The following is a 16,029-nucleotide window of genomic DNA, read 5'->3' as shown; positions in this document are numbered from 1 at the left end:
GTTCATTAACAGCCTCTTACATAAAGGTGTTTTTCAAGAGACCTTGCTAACGGCACAAATGCCACATTGTTCTCTTTCCTTTCTGAGAAATGGGAAGACCTACCATTCTCTTAGTATACTTATAACAGTAGGGAGTGCCATTTGAGGAGATCTCACACTGCGCCAAGCACTCTTTTAAGCTCTTCAGATGTGTGTTAACTTAATTCATTTAAGATGAAACAATATCATCACTATCAGAGGCATGGAATGTGGATGACTTGATCAAGGGTACACAGTTCCTGAGTGTCCGTCAGATGAAGACTTAATTGCTTAATTGCCCTCATTCAAATACCGGACCTTTACTTACAAGCACAGTGCCTTTTGAGTTCCATTTTCACTTGTTCAAATTCAGCACTAAGGCTGGGTGGGGTAGTGCACACCTTAGTCCCAGCAAACAAGAGACAGAGGCAGGGGGATTTCTTTTAGTTGATCTACAAAGAAAGTTCTAAGCCAGAGTCTAGAATAATAGTAAAATTATTCTTAGCAAACTAACGAAACCAAAAAACCCCCACTAGTGACAGTTTATTCTTAAAACATAAATAATAATATTGTACCAAAATTATGTAACACAAATTAAAGCCTTGATAGTAGTAATGATGATAGTGAAGTTGGATAACAGAATTTCTGAAAAATACATCATTGAGTCTGAGTCTAATCCCTGGCCCACAAGTTTATGTTGCATGTATTTTGATCTATTGAATATACATTTTTCTTAGAATCTTCCTTCATATTTGTATCTGTTCATGTGTAATATTACATAACATGTAAGAATTTTAACCAGGAATTTAAGATGATTTTAATCAGTAATTTCATTACACAGCATTAAAAAGAGGAAACAGCGTTTTTTGGTGTCTAATTAAGGTGACTGTCAACATTTGTATTTCCAATGGAAGTCTTGGAAGCAATGTTCTAAACGCGACACACTACGCTCTGATGCTTGATTTTAAGTTAAATGCATCATTGTTTATGACTTTTCTATCTTACAGTGAGAACTCTGGAACCTTTGAAAACCTGTTTTTATCTTTACCTTTACAGCATCTTGTTTTTGGCATTAAGTCATTCATTGCATACCTGATTCCAGATATACCAAAGGGCCTCCGCGAGCGCATACGGCGAGAGAAATACTTAGTTCAAGAAATGATGTATGAGGCTGAACTGGAACATTTACAGCAACAGAGAAGAAAAAGTGGTCAGCCTATTCACCATGAATGGCCTTAGGCAGTACCTGTTACCCAAAAGGGGAGGTACCATTAGTGTGCAGGAACGAGACACTTGAAATGTAGCTAGGATCCAAGAGAAAGGCATACTTGGCAAACTATATTGTAAAATGCTACTTGGAAATACATCCTAGAGGTCTATGTGATTTAGAATGCTCAGACTTCTAAGGAAATAAAGGACTCGTGACCTCCAAAGTGCTGCAACGGAATGGCAGGCAGCCAGGCTCTGATGCTCAGAGCAAGCTTTCAGGGGAGTTCTATGTTTTGAGGCCATTCTGTTCCATTAGCTGCAGAACAAATAGGAAACAGAGTGGTGGAATTTCCAGGGACAAGTTTTCACATAAATGTTCATAAGCTGGAAATACTAATTGGATTCTAGGACTTACACTTAACCTCAGATATTTGCAAGAAATGAGTTTAATCAGTTGTTGGCTCTGATGTCAGAACCCCATGTCCCTTCAGCTTACAGGTTTGTGGAGTCATCTTTGTCTCATTGATATAATGAGTGTATGCACATGGCATTTATGCTGCTCTATGTCAACTATGCACTTGAAGAGCTGAACATCACTTTAGCAGTCAATCCAAAAATCCAAATTCCCACAAAGAGCACCACTGAAATAATTCCAGTATATTGGCTGTGCTCAAGTCTTCTTTATCACTCAGAGTCAAGTGCACTGCCCATTTTTGTTAACAAATGCCAATAATTCTACTTTGAAATTTTGAATGGGTATTCTTGTGTCATTAGAACATGAGTAATTCATATTTCGCTGCAGAAACCTACCTTCTATTCTTATATTCTATGTGCCCCTGTCTGAATGATTATAAATCTCACAGAATGCTATGTTGAAACTTTGTAAATATGCCAATGTTCCTTATATGTTTGCACTTTTCCACTGTGTAATATGAGTTACAGTTCATTGAGCTCTACGGCCAGTTACACAGCTACTGTAATCTGTTCATTCAGGAAATCCAAAGCCAAATGTTCTGCAACACTTATGCTTTTTCTATAACGTGCATTCTCAATTATGAGCTAATGAAAATAATGCATGCATGGAGTGTATTATTTACATAAAAAACCTTTCTATGTTTCACTTTTTCTTCATGGAATGGAGATTTCTGGGTTTTGATGAGTTGACTCTATTGAGTTTCAAAGCTCTCTAGAAACAAGTCAGTTTCATTGTGAAGATCATAGTTTAGTTTGTGATAGATTCCTTATTTGAATGTTGACTTTATGTCACATTAACAGGGCATAAATGAAAGGATATTCAATGAAAAGAATCTCAGAGGAAACATTATTTAAGGGGACAGAATACAAAGAAAGTCAGGGGTGAAGGAGCAGGGTATATTGTAGAAATCAATACATATTCCCTTGCAAAACAGGAAGATCCATTCTTTTTTCTCTGTGTATAGTGTGTGAAATCACACAGAGAATACATAAGCATATAACACACACACACATGAAGAACACATAAACACATATATACAGAAAATACATAAGCACACGGAAAGAACACATAAACAAACACATGATTATTATGATTTCTATTATTTGTTGTTTGGTTTTGTTCAATTAAGCAAAACAAAAATATTTACAAAATATAAAATATTAGATTAGCCACACACAAAAAAATAAATAAAAAAAACCACTTTGCATTCTCTATCAAGGAAACTCTTTTCACTTATTGGAAGTACACTGCCCCAATTCTAACAGTTAAAAAGCTCTGTTTATTTGATTATGCTGACTTTATAGTTTCGGCCAAGGATATTCACTTTTCTTCTTTCCCTATGATTCTGAGCCAGGCAAACAGCCTGAGAATCTAACGTCTTCCACTTGATCTGGGCATGGAGCTCAGTGGCAATATATGTAGCATACATGCAGAACATAGAGACTCAACCCTCAGCACCACAAAACAAACAAATTAAATAAATGTAAATCCAATGAAGTATGACATGAATTCCAACACAGATCCTTCTTCCTGGGACTCTTTCACTACAAATATAATGGCTGATTTCATCAGTTATCGAATAGGATTTTCAACTCCTCTGCCTTGGAGCATTTGTGTCCCTTTTCTTTGATAAATGGATGTATCCACATACCTGAGCATATTTTGTTTACCTAACATTTACATATTTCCCAAAATAGGGATGCAAGACAGACATGTGTGTTATAGTAGGACAGACAGTAACAGCCTTTTCCTTGAGAATTCTTTTTCTAGGGTTTTCTATACACCATTGGGGTTTGAATAATATTGATTAATATGAACAGAGAAAGATATTTTAATAGGGGTTGTAGTATATTTACAAAATATCTTCCATGATATTTTTGAGATGGATGGGAGAAAACAGAACCAAAAATAAATTATCTGGTGTGTTTTGTTTCTTAAACAGTGCAAGACAATCAAACTTTGTTTCATCATCACTGATAGCAAAACACAGACAGCCCCTCGCAGTATGTTAGCTTATTAGATCAGTCTACTTAAGTTGAGAGAAATGTTTTGTAAGTGTTTTCCATATGAATATAAATTCTTTCTTGAAGATTTATAGCACACACTATTCTCAGGAATTCTGTATGACGTGAATGCTGCTCACATATTTTCATATTCTCACATGTTGTCCTTTTATGCCAACACCTAATGGATACGTGCATGCAGTCTGCCTTGTCAAGTTGTGTAAACCATTCTGGGTCTTAACTGTAATAGCTCTCGATCATATGAGTCTGTGTATGCACTTTTAGGTGAGCCACTGCTGCCTGGCTGCATGATGAAATTCAACTTGAATGCTAAATGATTCTTGGCACAATCCACTGTACAATGGAATGAATAGAAACTTTTTTTCACTCAATAAATTATCATTTTTACTATAACTTACACAATCCATTTCATTCTGCTTGTGTTGTTGTAAAAATGTAAAAGATAAAAAAAATGTGGTTGTCTTTTATCCCCCTAGGTCCATCACCTCAGTGTCCCAAGATGCCTGCTAGATATCTTGGCAGAAACACATCCCAACTCCACGGCGGTCCAGTGTCTCCTGCCACCGCACACTTTCCTTCACTCAAACCGTCACATAAAAGAACACACAACACAATAACTTTTGGTCCAGTTGATAAGATAAAATTTCCCACCTAAACATACAAAGCCCAGTGCCATCCATCCCTTAACATTTATATCACCTGTAAATACACAGAGCGGAATCTTAACGTCACCTGCCATGGCTTCTCCCCCCTCTCTCCTATCTCTTCTCTTTTCCGTCCCTGTCTCCTCCTCTTCCTTCAAACTTCTCTCCCGCCCATCCTTCCTTCTCCTCCAATGACAGGCCTCATTCTATCCTGTACCTGCCCCTCACCTGTATTTAAAAATTCAATGGGGAGAAGTTTCTGGTGAAGTCACCTGAGTCCTGAGTATATGACTAGGCAGCTGTCCTTGGGGCAGTAGAATTAGCATCAAAATACAGATTACTTCAGGGAAACCATAAGATGCTTGTTCTTTAAATATTAAACTGGGAATCTGTTGAATGGGCTGGAAAGATTTCATGTTCTTTAGTTCTCAGACAATAGTTTTATTAATATTAGACAACTTACATTCAGACTGTCTCTTGATGGATAATATTCCTATCTTAAGGAATATTCACAGGGCTGGGAAGATTGCTCAGTGGGTAGTGTTTGCTATGCAAGCATGACAACCTAAGTCTGGATGGAACATCAACACTGACAAAAAAAAAGCCTACTATGGTAGAATATGTCTGTGACCACCAACTCTATAGGAGGATCCCAGAGACTAGCCAATGTGGCCAATTTGTGAGCCCCAGACTTAAAGAGAATCTCTATCTTCAAAGATAAGGTAGAAAACAATAGAAATACTGGACATTGACTTCCAGTCTACACATACACGAATGCATGCAAATGCACATAAACACATACACCACATGCACACACACAGACACAGAAATGCACACTAACACACATAAACACTAATCCACATCAAAACAAAATAAAATAAATAGTTTTATATTAAGGTGCAGGTGAGATATCACATTAATTCTAATGATGTCTGTGCTAGAAGCAGATGAGAAAGTAAATGTGATTAGGTCATATTAGGGTAATTAGGCTTCTACCACAGCCAGGCACTTTGTTTCTTCACATACACTCTGCCTCTCCCAATCACTATCAAAATCTCATACTGCATAATTCTTTAAAACAAAAGCAAATGGGGGTGGGGTGCCTGAAGAAATAGCTCAGCAGATAAGAGCACTATATCTGTTGCTCTTTTAGAGGACCCCACTTTAGTACCCAGCACCCATTTAGTGGCTTACAACCAACTGTAACTACATCTTCAAGAGATCCAGTGTGTTCTCACCCAGCCTCTGGTGGAACCAGGTGCACATGTGGTGTACAAAAGTAAATGCATACAAGACATATGCATAACACAAAAATAAATATTGTTTTAAGAACAAAAAAAGCATTATTTTAGTCAATGATTCTATGGGGATAAACACTTCATGGTGAAGAAGGCATACTAGCAAGCCAAAAGCAAGAAACTAATTACATTTCATTCAGACACAAGAAGCAGAGAGAAGGAACCTGAAATGGAATGAAGCTATAAGCACTCAAAGCCTACCCCCCACCCCCAGTGATGGATGTCCTCCAGCAAGTTTCTACCTTCTACAGATTCTATAACTGCCACAAACAGTACTACCAAGTAAGGACTAAGTGTCAAACACAGGGGCCAATGGGAGGCATTTCTCATTTAGACCACAATAACTTGTAAGAGAGCATAGGGTATGAGCCAAAGAGATGTGGATTTGATCAGTTTTCTGACAATTTACAGTAGAAATAACTAGCCCTATTTACCTGTGATAGAACAGGAATTCAAGCACAAAGGCAATACAAGATATTGTGATAGACTCTTATCTCTATCCAAGAGTCACCAACTTACCCTTTTTTGGTTTGAGACTTGATGGTTTATTGTGAAAATCCATGTTTATTGAATGGCATGGCTGGATAGACTAATTGGTCAATTGGGGCAGGTAAAAGAACAAAACTCAAAACCAATGTCATCAGACATGTGCACTTCATTTTCCCCAAATTACAGAATCACAGAGGCTTCCAAATAGCACTGTGAGTATGCAAATATCTTATCTTATCCCTGCTATCTTTGGAGCTACAAGGAGAACATTGTGAGGGAACAAAAAATCTTGGTTTCATTTGGAAAATTAACTGTTTTCTTATAAGCATTTTATTCAAAATAAAATATGCCAACATAGGCTTTCGGAGCATAGGCTAATGAAAAGATTATTGAACTATTGATCAGCCCAGGTTCCTACTTTTGAGGTAAAAACCTAGGCTTTTGTCTTTGTGCAGGTGATAAATTTATTCCAATCAAGTATAAAGGTCTGAAAATTGCTAAAGGAAGACCCCAGTCTCAGATAGTGTGCAAAAATTATGTTTTTTTTCTGCAGAAAAAAACAGCATGCACTTTGTGTGTGTGTGTGTGTGTGTGTGTGTGTGTGTGTGTGTGTGTGTGTGATGGGGTTGTCCAGTCTCTAAAATGGTGACCCCAGAGAAAGATGCACAGATCTTTTTTTTAGGGAACCGGGGGAACCATCTAGAAGGATTAGATAATCTCTATTGTAATTGGTAGAGGCCAAAGCAATGACATTAGTAAAACTTTGATTGGCAACAGTGAGTTCTTCTATATTTAGAGAATGGGTTAGGTAATCTAAAGTTTCAATGCTGGGTGCTGGGGAGATGACACTGGTGAGCTTCTGATTGGCTTGTGTCAGGTGGTCAATGGTCTGCCCTCCTAAGTCATGAATGTTTAAGTACAGGGTGAGATAGGACTGCCCAGAAGAGTTTGCCTCTCCGGGAATAAGGTATTTTCCCATTCTTGTGCTTATCCCCAGGCTGTTCTTTGGGAGGGGGTTCTTGACATTGTTTCTGGGATTTAATAGTCTGTTCCTGGAGCTAGTGCCTTATGGCCTTCTTTTTGAAATCAGGCCTGGTCCTTAAAAGGAGACAAAGGGGTTTATATTGTCCTTTCTTTCACAAGCTTGCCATCATGGTTCATGTGGAATTATAGTTGTGACTATACTTGGTGGCCTTTTTTGTGTCTTCTAATCAGGACTAATGACTGCTGTCTCCTAAATCTACCTTCAGGAAATAGCATAGAGGATTCCTAACTCCACTTACTTACTGCTTTGTATCCACTGGGCTGACAGCTCTCCCTGATAAAGTTACTGCCACATTCCTTGACTCTTAAGTGGCAATCCTTGATTACGGTGGACAGTCAGCATGCACTTTGCTGTCTTTCTTTCACAAAGAAGGCAAGACACAATTATAGAGCCTAGATCTGTAATGACTTACTCGATTCAATTTTCCTACTTAAACCTTTGGATGTAAAAATGAATATCTGTACTTGTTTTTGTAAAAACAAAATTCCTAAATTACTAGTTAAAAAAACAAACAAACAAACAGAAACCATGAGACCTATAGTTGGAACACTTTTCAGGGACAGAATTGTGTAACGGTATTTGGGCAGGTCTATACCCCTTTTGCTCCCAAATAACTGCAGGCTGTTCCTATACCTACTCTAAGGCAGTTTAGCTTTCCAATAATTGACAAGGAGACCTAATAGATTTATTAGTAATCTAGCAGTGGGCACATTCTGACCTATTTAACCTTCTAAGACTACTTATTTCCTAGCCACGTGGTGATTGTTTACCTGATCTGCATCTTGCCTAGGCTTGCTCTGGTCCACGTGTTTCCACTGACTGTTCTCTAAATGAGATCTCCTGGTGAATCCTCCATATAATCTTTGTACATGTTCTTCTCTTCCATTCCTACTTCTATGTCCCTCTCTGGTCCCTTTGGGACCTCCTGACTGGAACTGAATGTTCACCTCCATCTTCTCCTGCCCAGCCATTGGCAGATCAGTTCTTTTTTAATCTTTTTTAATCAATCAGAAATTATGGAAAATACTTTTTATGGAATATTGAGGTTGGAGATGGTTGATCATACACCAACATCTGTAACCAGATGTCTAGGCACAGAAACAACATCTGAATGTCTGTACAATACCAACCCTCAACACAATTGAGATGTGAGTACCCAGTCATAAAGGATGCCAGCTAAGTCTTACAGTCTCAATTCTATCTTGTATGAATAGAAAATACTTTTCTTGGTATCTTCATCTAAATGGGATGCAAGAAAATTGAATGACTAGAATGAAAAATAATTCAATTGCAAAATATTAATGATAACTATACTTTGGAGATAGAAGGGACAACTTGGGAACATCTTACCATTGTATAAAACCAAGTCTCCTTTGCAGGTGCCTCTTTAGCCTCACTTGTGAACACATCTTACTTTTTTCTAACCAGAGAGCAAAGAAGTTCAGTTCATCTTTGAGCACAAAAGTAAATGAGACTTTTTATCCTGTATATTTGTGTTTTTATATTGCTCCTTACGGGTGAAATAAACCAAACACTGCGTACTTATCCAAAACATTGTATATAATATGGTGAAGTTTATTATATCATGTTTACTTGCTAGATGACAGGTCCATCTTAGTCTCTAAAGTTTTCAGAAAGGTATTCAGAGTAATAGACCATATTGCACCAAAAGGTTGCTTTGATGGTTTTTTTGTAATATGAATCCATTTTTAAAAGAAATAATTCAAATAATCTTAAGCATACATCATCTTCTAAAGACTTTCTTTAAAATTAAATAGCTATATAAAAACACATCAAATTTAAAAGCATCCTAGAATTCATGAATACAAAACTTTGTAAAATTTTACTAAAACCAAAATATCTCATGAAATTTCTAATTGATAAACAAAAGTATTACTGTTCATGAACATTTTCTTCTATAAGGTTTTTTTTTTTTGGTGAGTTGATTGTTTGGTTTGTTGGTGGTTGGTTGGTTGATTGGTAGATTTTTGGTTCATTTGTTGGCTGGTTTTGTTTTTGTTTGTTTTATTTTTCTAATTTGCCAAGAAAAAAATTGAAATTCCCAATAATGGTTATTACTTGGTTTCAGACCTGGGACAAAGGACTGACATTTTATGTTCTCTCTCTCTCTCTCTCTCTCTCTCTCTCTCTCTCTCTCTCTCTCTCTGTCTCTCTCTCCCTCTCTTTCTCTCTCTCCTTGTCCCTCCATCCCTCCCTCCTCCTCTTCTTCCTCCCCCCTCTCTTCTCTCTGTGCTCGCCTGTCCCTTTCTTTCTCTCTCCCTCCCCTACCCCCCTTTCCTCAGGGCTATTGCTTATCCAGGTGCAGGACCCTCTAGGCTCTCTCTGTTGTGTCTCAGTCGCCAGAGTTAGCTCCACTCCAGACAAAAACCAGGCTATAGTGTTTGGGGGGAGTCTCTGATATCAAAATGTCTTATCTGAGGTTACCACCCAACATAAACCCTTAATTAGATCTCATACTATAAATTGGGACACCCGTTCAATAGTGTTGGTATTTCTGGTAAACACTGGGGATGGGTACTCATAGAATCTGAAGAAATGTATCCAGTGGAGAAGGATAGAGGGTCAGAAGTGGTCCCCATGTGACCTAGAAAGACAGGCCATCAGACTGGGGACTCAATTTCTCCTAGGTTTCAACACATTTCTCTAAATTATTTCCCCACTACCTGTGGAATGAGCCAATTCAAGCCAGATTATATCATATCAAAGGCAGGTTTATTGGGAAACTGTTCTCAAGTGGGCGAGTTCACTGGTCCCAAGGATCAAGGCCAGGGAAGTCATCACAGGGAAAGAGGTAGTGGTGGGGATAAGAGAAGGAGAGAGAAAGAGAAAAAAGGGAACCTGCACAGAGAGAGAAGAAAAGAAAGAGGAGAGACCATAATGTCTGCTTTGTATAGGGAAGAGCCTCTAGGTGAAGTGCAGCCCAGCCTCTGGGCTGGAAATTTCAGGATTAGGGGCAAGGTAGGCCAGGTAGAGACTGAAGGATGCTGGGAGAACCTGGAGAACAGGTCTGCTTTGGTATATAAAATTAGCGCTTCAGTCTCTTGCTCTAGGATCTGAAACCAGTTATATTTCTATTAAGTGGCTATATATTAATACGTGTAAATCTATTTTGAAGATTTCTGATGCTATAAACCCCAAAAATATTGCATCGAAAAAGTACACATTTCAGTGTTTATCATTAACACGTTTATAAATTTTTATTGACTCCCTTTGGAGTTTGAAACTGTACCACTCAGTCTTTCCAAGAACTATAAATAGAAATAATCCAGCAGTGATTTTTCTACCAATCAAAAGCTACAACTGATTTTGAAGTACAAGGAATCTACAAATATACAAAGAGGCACTAAACAGATTTTGAATTTTTTCTGAAATATTCTGAAAAATTCTGAATGTATTAGTAATAGAAGAGATGAGGAAAACTCATACTTTTCATGATGTGTATATTTTCTGATGTTCTGAGAAGATTATAAAACACTTCGCTAATACTTGTTTTTAAATACTGTGTAAAAGCATCATAGCTTGTAGGCTTTGCTATTCCTGTTGAAACACTGTTCATTACCCATTATAGTCATAAAACATTAAAACTCCTCAGAAAATACTGTTTCAGTTAAACAAAAGCAAACCCCAGGTCCCCACTGCTGTTTTGAGATTCACCCTTGCTTCTATGTACTGAGTTACTAACTTAGTTTGGGATGTTTGCTTAAGGCTAGAATTTACAAATGTACGACTTAATGAACCACAATAGAGCATGTTGTTTCCAGTAATGAACTTGTAGATGTAATAAGATCCATCTCATTTTTAGGACTGTAGAACCCTTTGATAGTGTTTTATGGGTACTCAAACATAAAATCCACTGCTTGGGAATTCAGAACATTGTTTTTGAGTTGTAACTATGTCTATCTCATCAGTTCTATTTCTTTTTTTTACTATACCCCAGTAAAATATGTACTAAGTCAATGACATCAAAGAGAAACAGTGAAACAATTTCAGTCAAAATGAACACCATTTTTTCATACACTACACAGTGGCAATTGTCCAGTCACTGGGTCAGTTACCACAATAATTCTATTAAATAAAAGTAATTTCTATTCCTTTTAATTTGAAAATAAACTAAAACTTTTAAGAATTTTTCCTCCAAATGAGCAGGAAAATATGTGTCAGAACTCAAGTATGAGTCTAAGGCATTTGGTTCAGATACCTTCTGTCAACCAACAAACTACATTTTTTGGTCGAAATAATGGCAAAAGTGAGTTTAGTGATATAGACATTCTTATCCTCACCAGAGTGTGCAATTGTGCATAAAAGGTGCAAAGCCTAGCATTGAGTTTAGTACACTTTCCACTTCTAGAAACTCACCTCTCACAGAACAATGTCTCTGGACATTTTATGGCAAAGCAGCCCCACATTTAACCCATTTACACTGAATGTGGCACTTACACCATTCTGAGCAGCCATTTTTTGAGAGCAAGGGATGAGAGGGGAGATGCTGGTACTCGCTGAACTTATTGACTATGCACTTTGTACTTTTCCTCCACTTCACCATACAACTAACACGTTCCCAGCCCTGTGTAGTATGTTTCTTCTTTTCATATTTCCTTCTGCCTCTACCTAAAGGCATATATGTTCAGTTTGGATGAGCTCTGCTCCAGAACTTTGAAGTTGTTCTCCAGACTAAAACTAATATAGAGCTTGCATCTGGTGGAGTGGCTTAAGCTTGCACATGTGACCTGGATGTGTTCTGTGATTATTTATAAGACCTGTGGCTAATGATCTCATCTATAAATAGTATGCCCTTTACAAGGCACATTTAAAATATGCTGTCTGACCTCACAGCTTTCAATGAAGCATGATTGTCCCTTTATTGAGCTTTGTAGATTAGATTCTTCTGGATAAGCATAGATTTTTTTCCACTTAAAATGTTTTAATTATTTATTTACATGTAGGTGTGTGTGTGTGTGTGTGTGTGTGTTGTGTGTGTGTGTGTCTACATGTAGGTATGTGCACATGAATGTGAATACCAATGAAAGTCACAAAAGACATTAGATTCCCTTCAGAGTTGCACTTATAGGCAGCTGTAAGCTACTCAAGTTAGGTGCTGGGAATTGAACATACATCCTCGGGAACAGCAACAAGCTCTCCTACTGCTGAGTCATCTTTCGAGCTCCAAATTTATCAAATTTAAATAACAGAAATTAAGAAGAAACCCTGCTTCAACAACACAAAGTGAATAGTATATTTATATGTGATTGTTCTCACTATGAAGACTGAGTTTTCTCCCCTTATATTTAGTACAATTACCCTTAAAGTTTGGTCATGATAGCTCCAGCAGCAGAAATGACGAATGGAATGTGTAACAGAGGCAGTGTGAGGATATTAAGAGAGTAAACTGTTCTAGCTGTGACCACAAGGTAGGCATGGTTATGTCTATGTGTCTACATACATATGGACATGAGGTTGGAGATGATGTCATTCCTATTTTATCAGCCTTGTCAGAACAGCATTTAATGTGCAGATTCACCTTTATGTTTGTTCTCTAACTCACCATGACATTTTGCTGGTTAAAACTCCAAAATGTAGACTAGGGTAAGTGGTCAGACAGATATTTTGTAAGGGCAAGGACCTGTGCTTAATTCTCAAGACCAAAACGAAACAAAAGCCTACAAACAAATAAACAGTAAACCCAGAGTTTTAATCTGACAAGAATCAAAGAAACTTTAACTCCTTTCATCATGATCAAACTCAGTCCTGTTTAGTCGTGTGGCATTAAGCACTTCTGGCCTCGGCTGATTTTTCTCACCTGAATTCTGGACTTCCCAAAGAACATCCTGAGAAACAGTCACATTGCTTCTATAAATAAGTATAAATAGCTACTGGATATCCTTCCTTTCTGACAAAAATCTGTACAGAAGGCTACAACAGAAAGTGACATGAAGAATATGCATGCATTGTGTAAGTATATTATCAGTTGCATGTATTGTTCTAGAAATAAGTGGTCTTCTCCTGCACACTTTTGGGGTAGCTTTTGTCTTTGGGGTTGTAGGCCGGAATCTGAGATAGGGTGTCTTGCTTGAGTCCATTCTGTAGGCCAGATTCAACTCCTTGTTTCCAGGCACTGCCACTGTCAAGGTAATCCTGAAGAATGTGGAAAGACATTTATTAAAAGTCAGTCTTGACATGTTTAAAACCAACTTAAGGGACATTGTGTAATGAAAAATAACCAAGACAGTTTTGTATTCATTTCTGCTTTCCCTAACATCCTCACAATCCTCTCCCAGTCTTAACATTGGAGCTCAGAATATACAAAAGCATATCCGGCTTTCTCCTGAGGAGGGTCATTATTGCCCAGCTCTTCAGCTGTTTCACAGCTTGATTTTCATTGCCAATCAGTGCAATTTACTTAGAGCTCAAACTGAGCATCATGGGTCTTGACTGAAGAGAAGGTAAGTCTTAAGGGACTCTAGTTTGTCAAACACAAATGTACTTCTTGGGTAAAAAGAGTCTAAGGAAGTTAAACATAGTTGATGTTTCTTTGACTGCAGCTTCCCACTATTTATCCTTGTTATGGTTTGAATCTCAAATGTTGCTTACAGTTTCACGTCAGTTGGTGAGTCTATTGAGGAGACTGTGACTCCTTAAGAAGTTGAGCCTACCTGAAAAAAAAACTGATCACTCGGGGTTTTTCCTTGGGGCTATATCTTGCTGTGACCTCTACACATATTCACTTTTATTGTTTGTTTGTTTCATCCTCACCAGGATTTCTTCTCCTTCTCATGCTCCCACTAATTTCCTAATCTGTCCAAGTGCATGGGACTAAGCAATCATGGATGAACCATTTGAAACTGTAAGCCAAAACCAAACCAAAATGCAAGACACAACAATAAAATCCCACAGCTCCTCCTTTGAGACTTTGTCAGGAATTTTGGTAAGAGATAATGGAGAATTAGAAAATTTTGTCTATGTTATTCTGTATAATCATCTTCTTTAGCTCTCAGATAACAAAAGCTAATCAAAAGGAAAATAAAACTTGGAATCAGGGTTAGAACCTACTAGGCTGTCTCACTCTCAAAGTCATGAACTCACAGAGCACATTTGACTGTGTCTTGTATTTTGTTCTGTTTCTAAAACTTATTTTGATATTTCTTCCTGGAACTCACCTCTCAGGGGCTAAAAGAGACTTTGGAAACTGATCACTTACAGTGTCCACAATCCAGCCATGAGACTCATCGCTCATAAACACATGAACTTCAAGACCATCAGCTATGGGACTCTGAAGTCAAAAGCTTGATTCTTTCAAGCTCTGACACTGTTTTCAATTCTCAAAGAATTTTCACTAGCAGTTGTTGCAAAGGGGCAGAAGGGCTCTCCCAGGGATAGAAGGGCACTCCCAGGAGCAGAAGGACATTCCCAGGGGCAGAAGGGCACTCCCGAGGGTACCTCCCCAGGGGATGACACTCCTTCTTAAGATTGTCACCTAAGACCATTGGAAAACATAGACATTTACCTTACAGTTCATAACAATAGCAAAAATACAGTTATGATGTAGCAAGGAAAAAATTTTATGGCACAGGTGTCACCACAACATGAAGAATAATATTAAGGTGTCTCAACATTAGTAAGGTTAAGAAGGTTAAGAACTCAACTGAAGGTTGAGAACTTAGTAAGTCAACAGCTGTTTGTTGTTTCCTTGTTTATTGTATGATTGTTTTGTTGTTGTTGTTTTTTAGTTTCTCTTTTAAAATTCATTCTTCTCTCTTATATTACATCCTGGTGGCAGTTTCCCCTCCCTCCACTCTTTCTTATTCCCCACACATACACCTCTGCTCTATACCAGATCCACTCCTCTGGCAGGAGATGGGGTAGGAGTATGGGGTGGGGTAAAGGGAGTAAAGGTGGAAGTCAACACCTGTTTTAAGAAGCTGTCTGTGCAGGAGAATGTCAGGGGGTGGGGGGCAGTAAGGGAGTGGATGGGGGGAGGAACAGCCATATAGTGGAGGGGGAGGGCATAGGGGGGCTTATGGACAGGAAACCGGGAAAGGGAATAACATTTGAAATGTAATTAAAGAAATATATCTAATAAAAAATCAAAAAAGCATTCATTACAGCAGTAATAAAAATAAAATTCACCTTCAACATTAAAAAAATAAAAATAAAAAAGCTCATTCATTTGCTCACCTGCTCTGTTTCCTGATCATGCCGAACTCCACACCAACACAGAGTTTTGTATTTCTTAGACCAAAAGCAAAATAAGTTGCAAACTGGTCTTATTAAAAGTGGGTCAACATCTTTGCCTCTTTGCCTGCCTATGAAGAAAAAGGAGACAGATTAAATGGCTTCATTGCTCCAGGCCTCCCGTTTCAGCACAGGCAGTATCAATGGGAAGGCTTGAGAGGTAAATCCATAGAACTGGGGAGACTTCAGAAAGAGATGAGAGCTAGCAGTTATAAATTCACAAACTGTCGGGTCAAGAAAGTTCAAGAGGAGAGATTGAAGGAAAAGCCATTCAGAGACTGCCCCACCTGGGGAATCCATCCCATATAGTCACCAAACCCAGACACTATTGCAGATGCTAAGTGCATGCTATCAGGTACCTAATATAGCTGTCTCCTGAGAGGCTCTGCCAGAGCATGACAAATACCAACGCAGATGCTTGCAGCCAACTGAGCACTGAGATCGCAATGGCGGAGTTAGGGAAAGGACTTAAGGATCTGAAAAGGTTTGCAACCCCATAGGAAGAAAAACAGTATCAACCAACCAGATCGCCCAAGAGCTTCCAGGGACCAAACCACCAACCAAAGTGTACACATGG

The 16,029-nt window shown here is 38.2% G+C and overlaps 2 protein-coding genes across 4 annotated transcripts in view; one reads left to right on the top strand and one right to left on the bottom strand.

Annotated features, from left to right (window-relative positions):
• The window catches only part of Ano3 (anoctamin 3), a 314,454-nt gene extending 310,335 nt beyond the window's left edge, over positions 1–4,119 (top strand). For both annotated transcript variants that reach the window (XM_039106460.2, XM_039106461.2), the window contains one exon: positions 1,075–4,119. In XM_039106460.2, the coding sequence (XP_038962388.1) occupies positions 1,075–1,257 (183 nt within the window). In that variant the 3' untranslated portion in view covers positions 1,258–4,119. The remainder of the gene's footprint in view (positions 1–1,074) is intronic.
• Positions 4,120–10,394: 6,275 nt separating this feature from the next.
• The window catches only part of Slc5a12 (solute carrier family 5 member 12), a 50,082-nt gene continuing 44,447 nt past the window's right edge, over positions 10,395–16,029 (bottom strand). The window contains exons 13-14 of one of the 2 annotated variants that reach the window (XM_063284156.1): positions 15,396–15,523; positions 10,395–13,355 (exon numbers count right to left, since the gene is read on the bottom strand). In XM_063284156.1, the coding sequence (XP_063140226.1) occupies positions 13,203–13,355; positions 15,396–15,523 (281 nt within the window). In that variant the 3' untranslated portion in view covers positions 10,395–13,202. The remainder of the gene's footprint in view (positions 13,356–15,395; positions 15,524–16,029) is intronic. The other variant, NM_001108588.1, reaches the window with a different exon arrangement.

This window comes from Rattus norvegicus, chromosome 3 (genome assembly GCF_036323735.1).
Source record: "Rattus norvegicus strain BN/NHsdMcwi chromosome 3, GRCr8, whole genome shotgun sequence".
NCBI lineage: Eukaryota > Metazoa > Chordata > Mammalia > Rodentia > Muridae > Rattus > Rattus norvegicus.
This window is presented reverse-complemented; position numbering and strand designations above follow the sequence as displayed.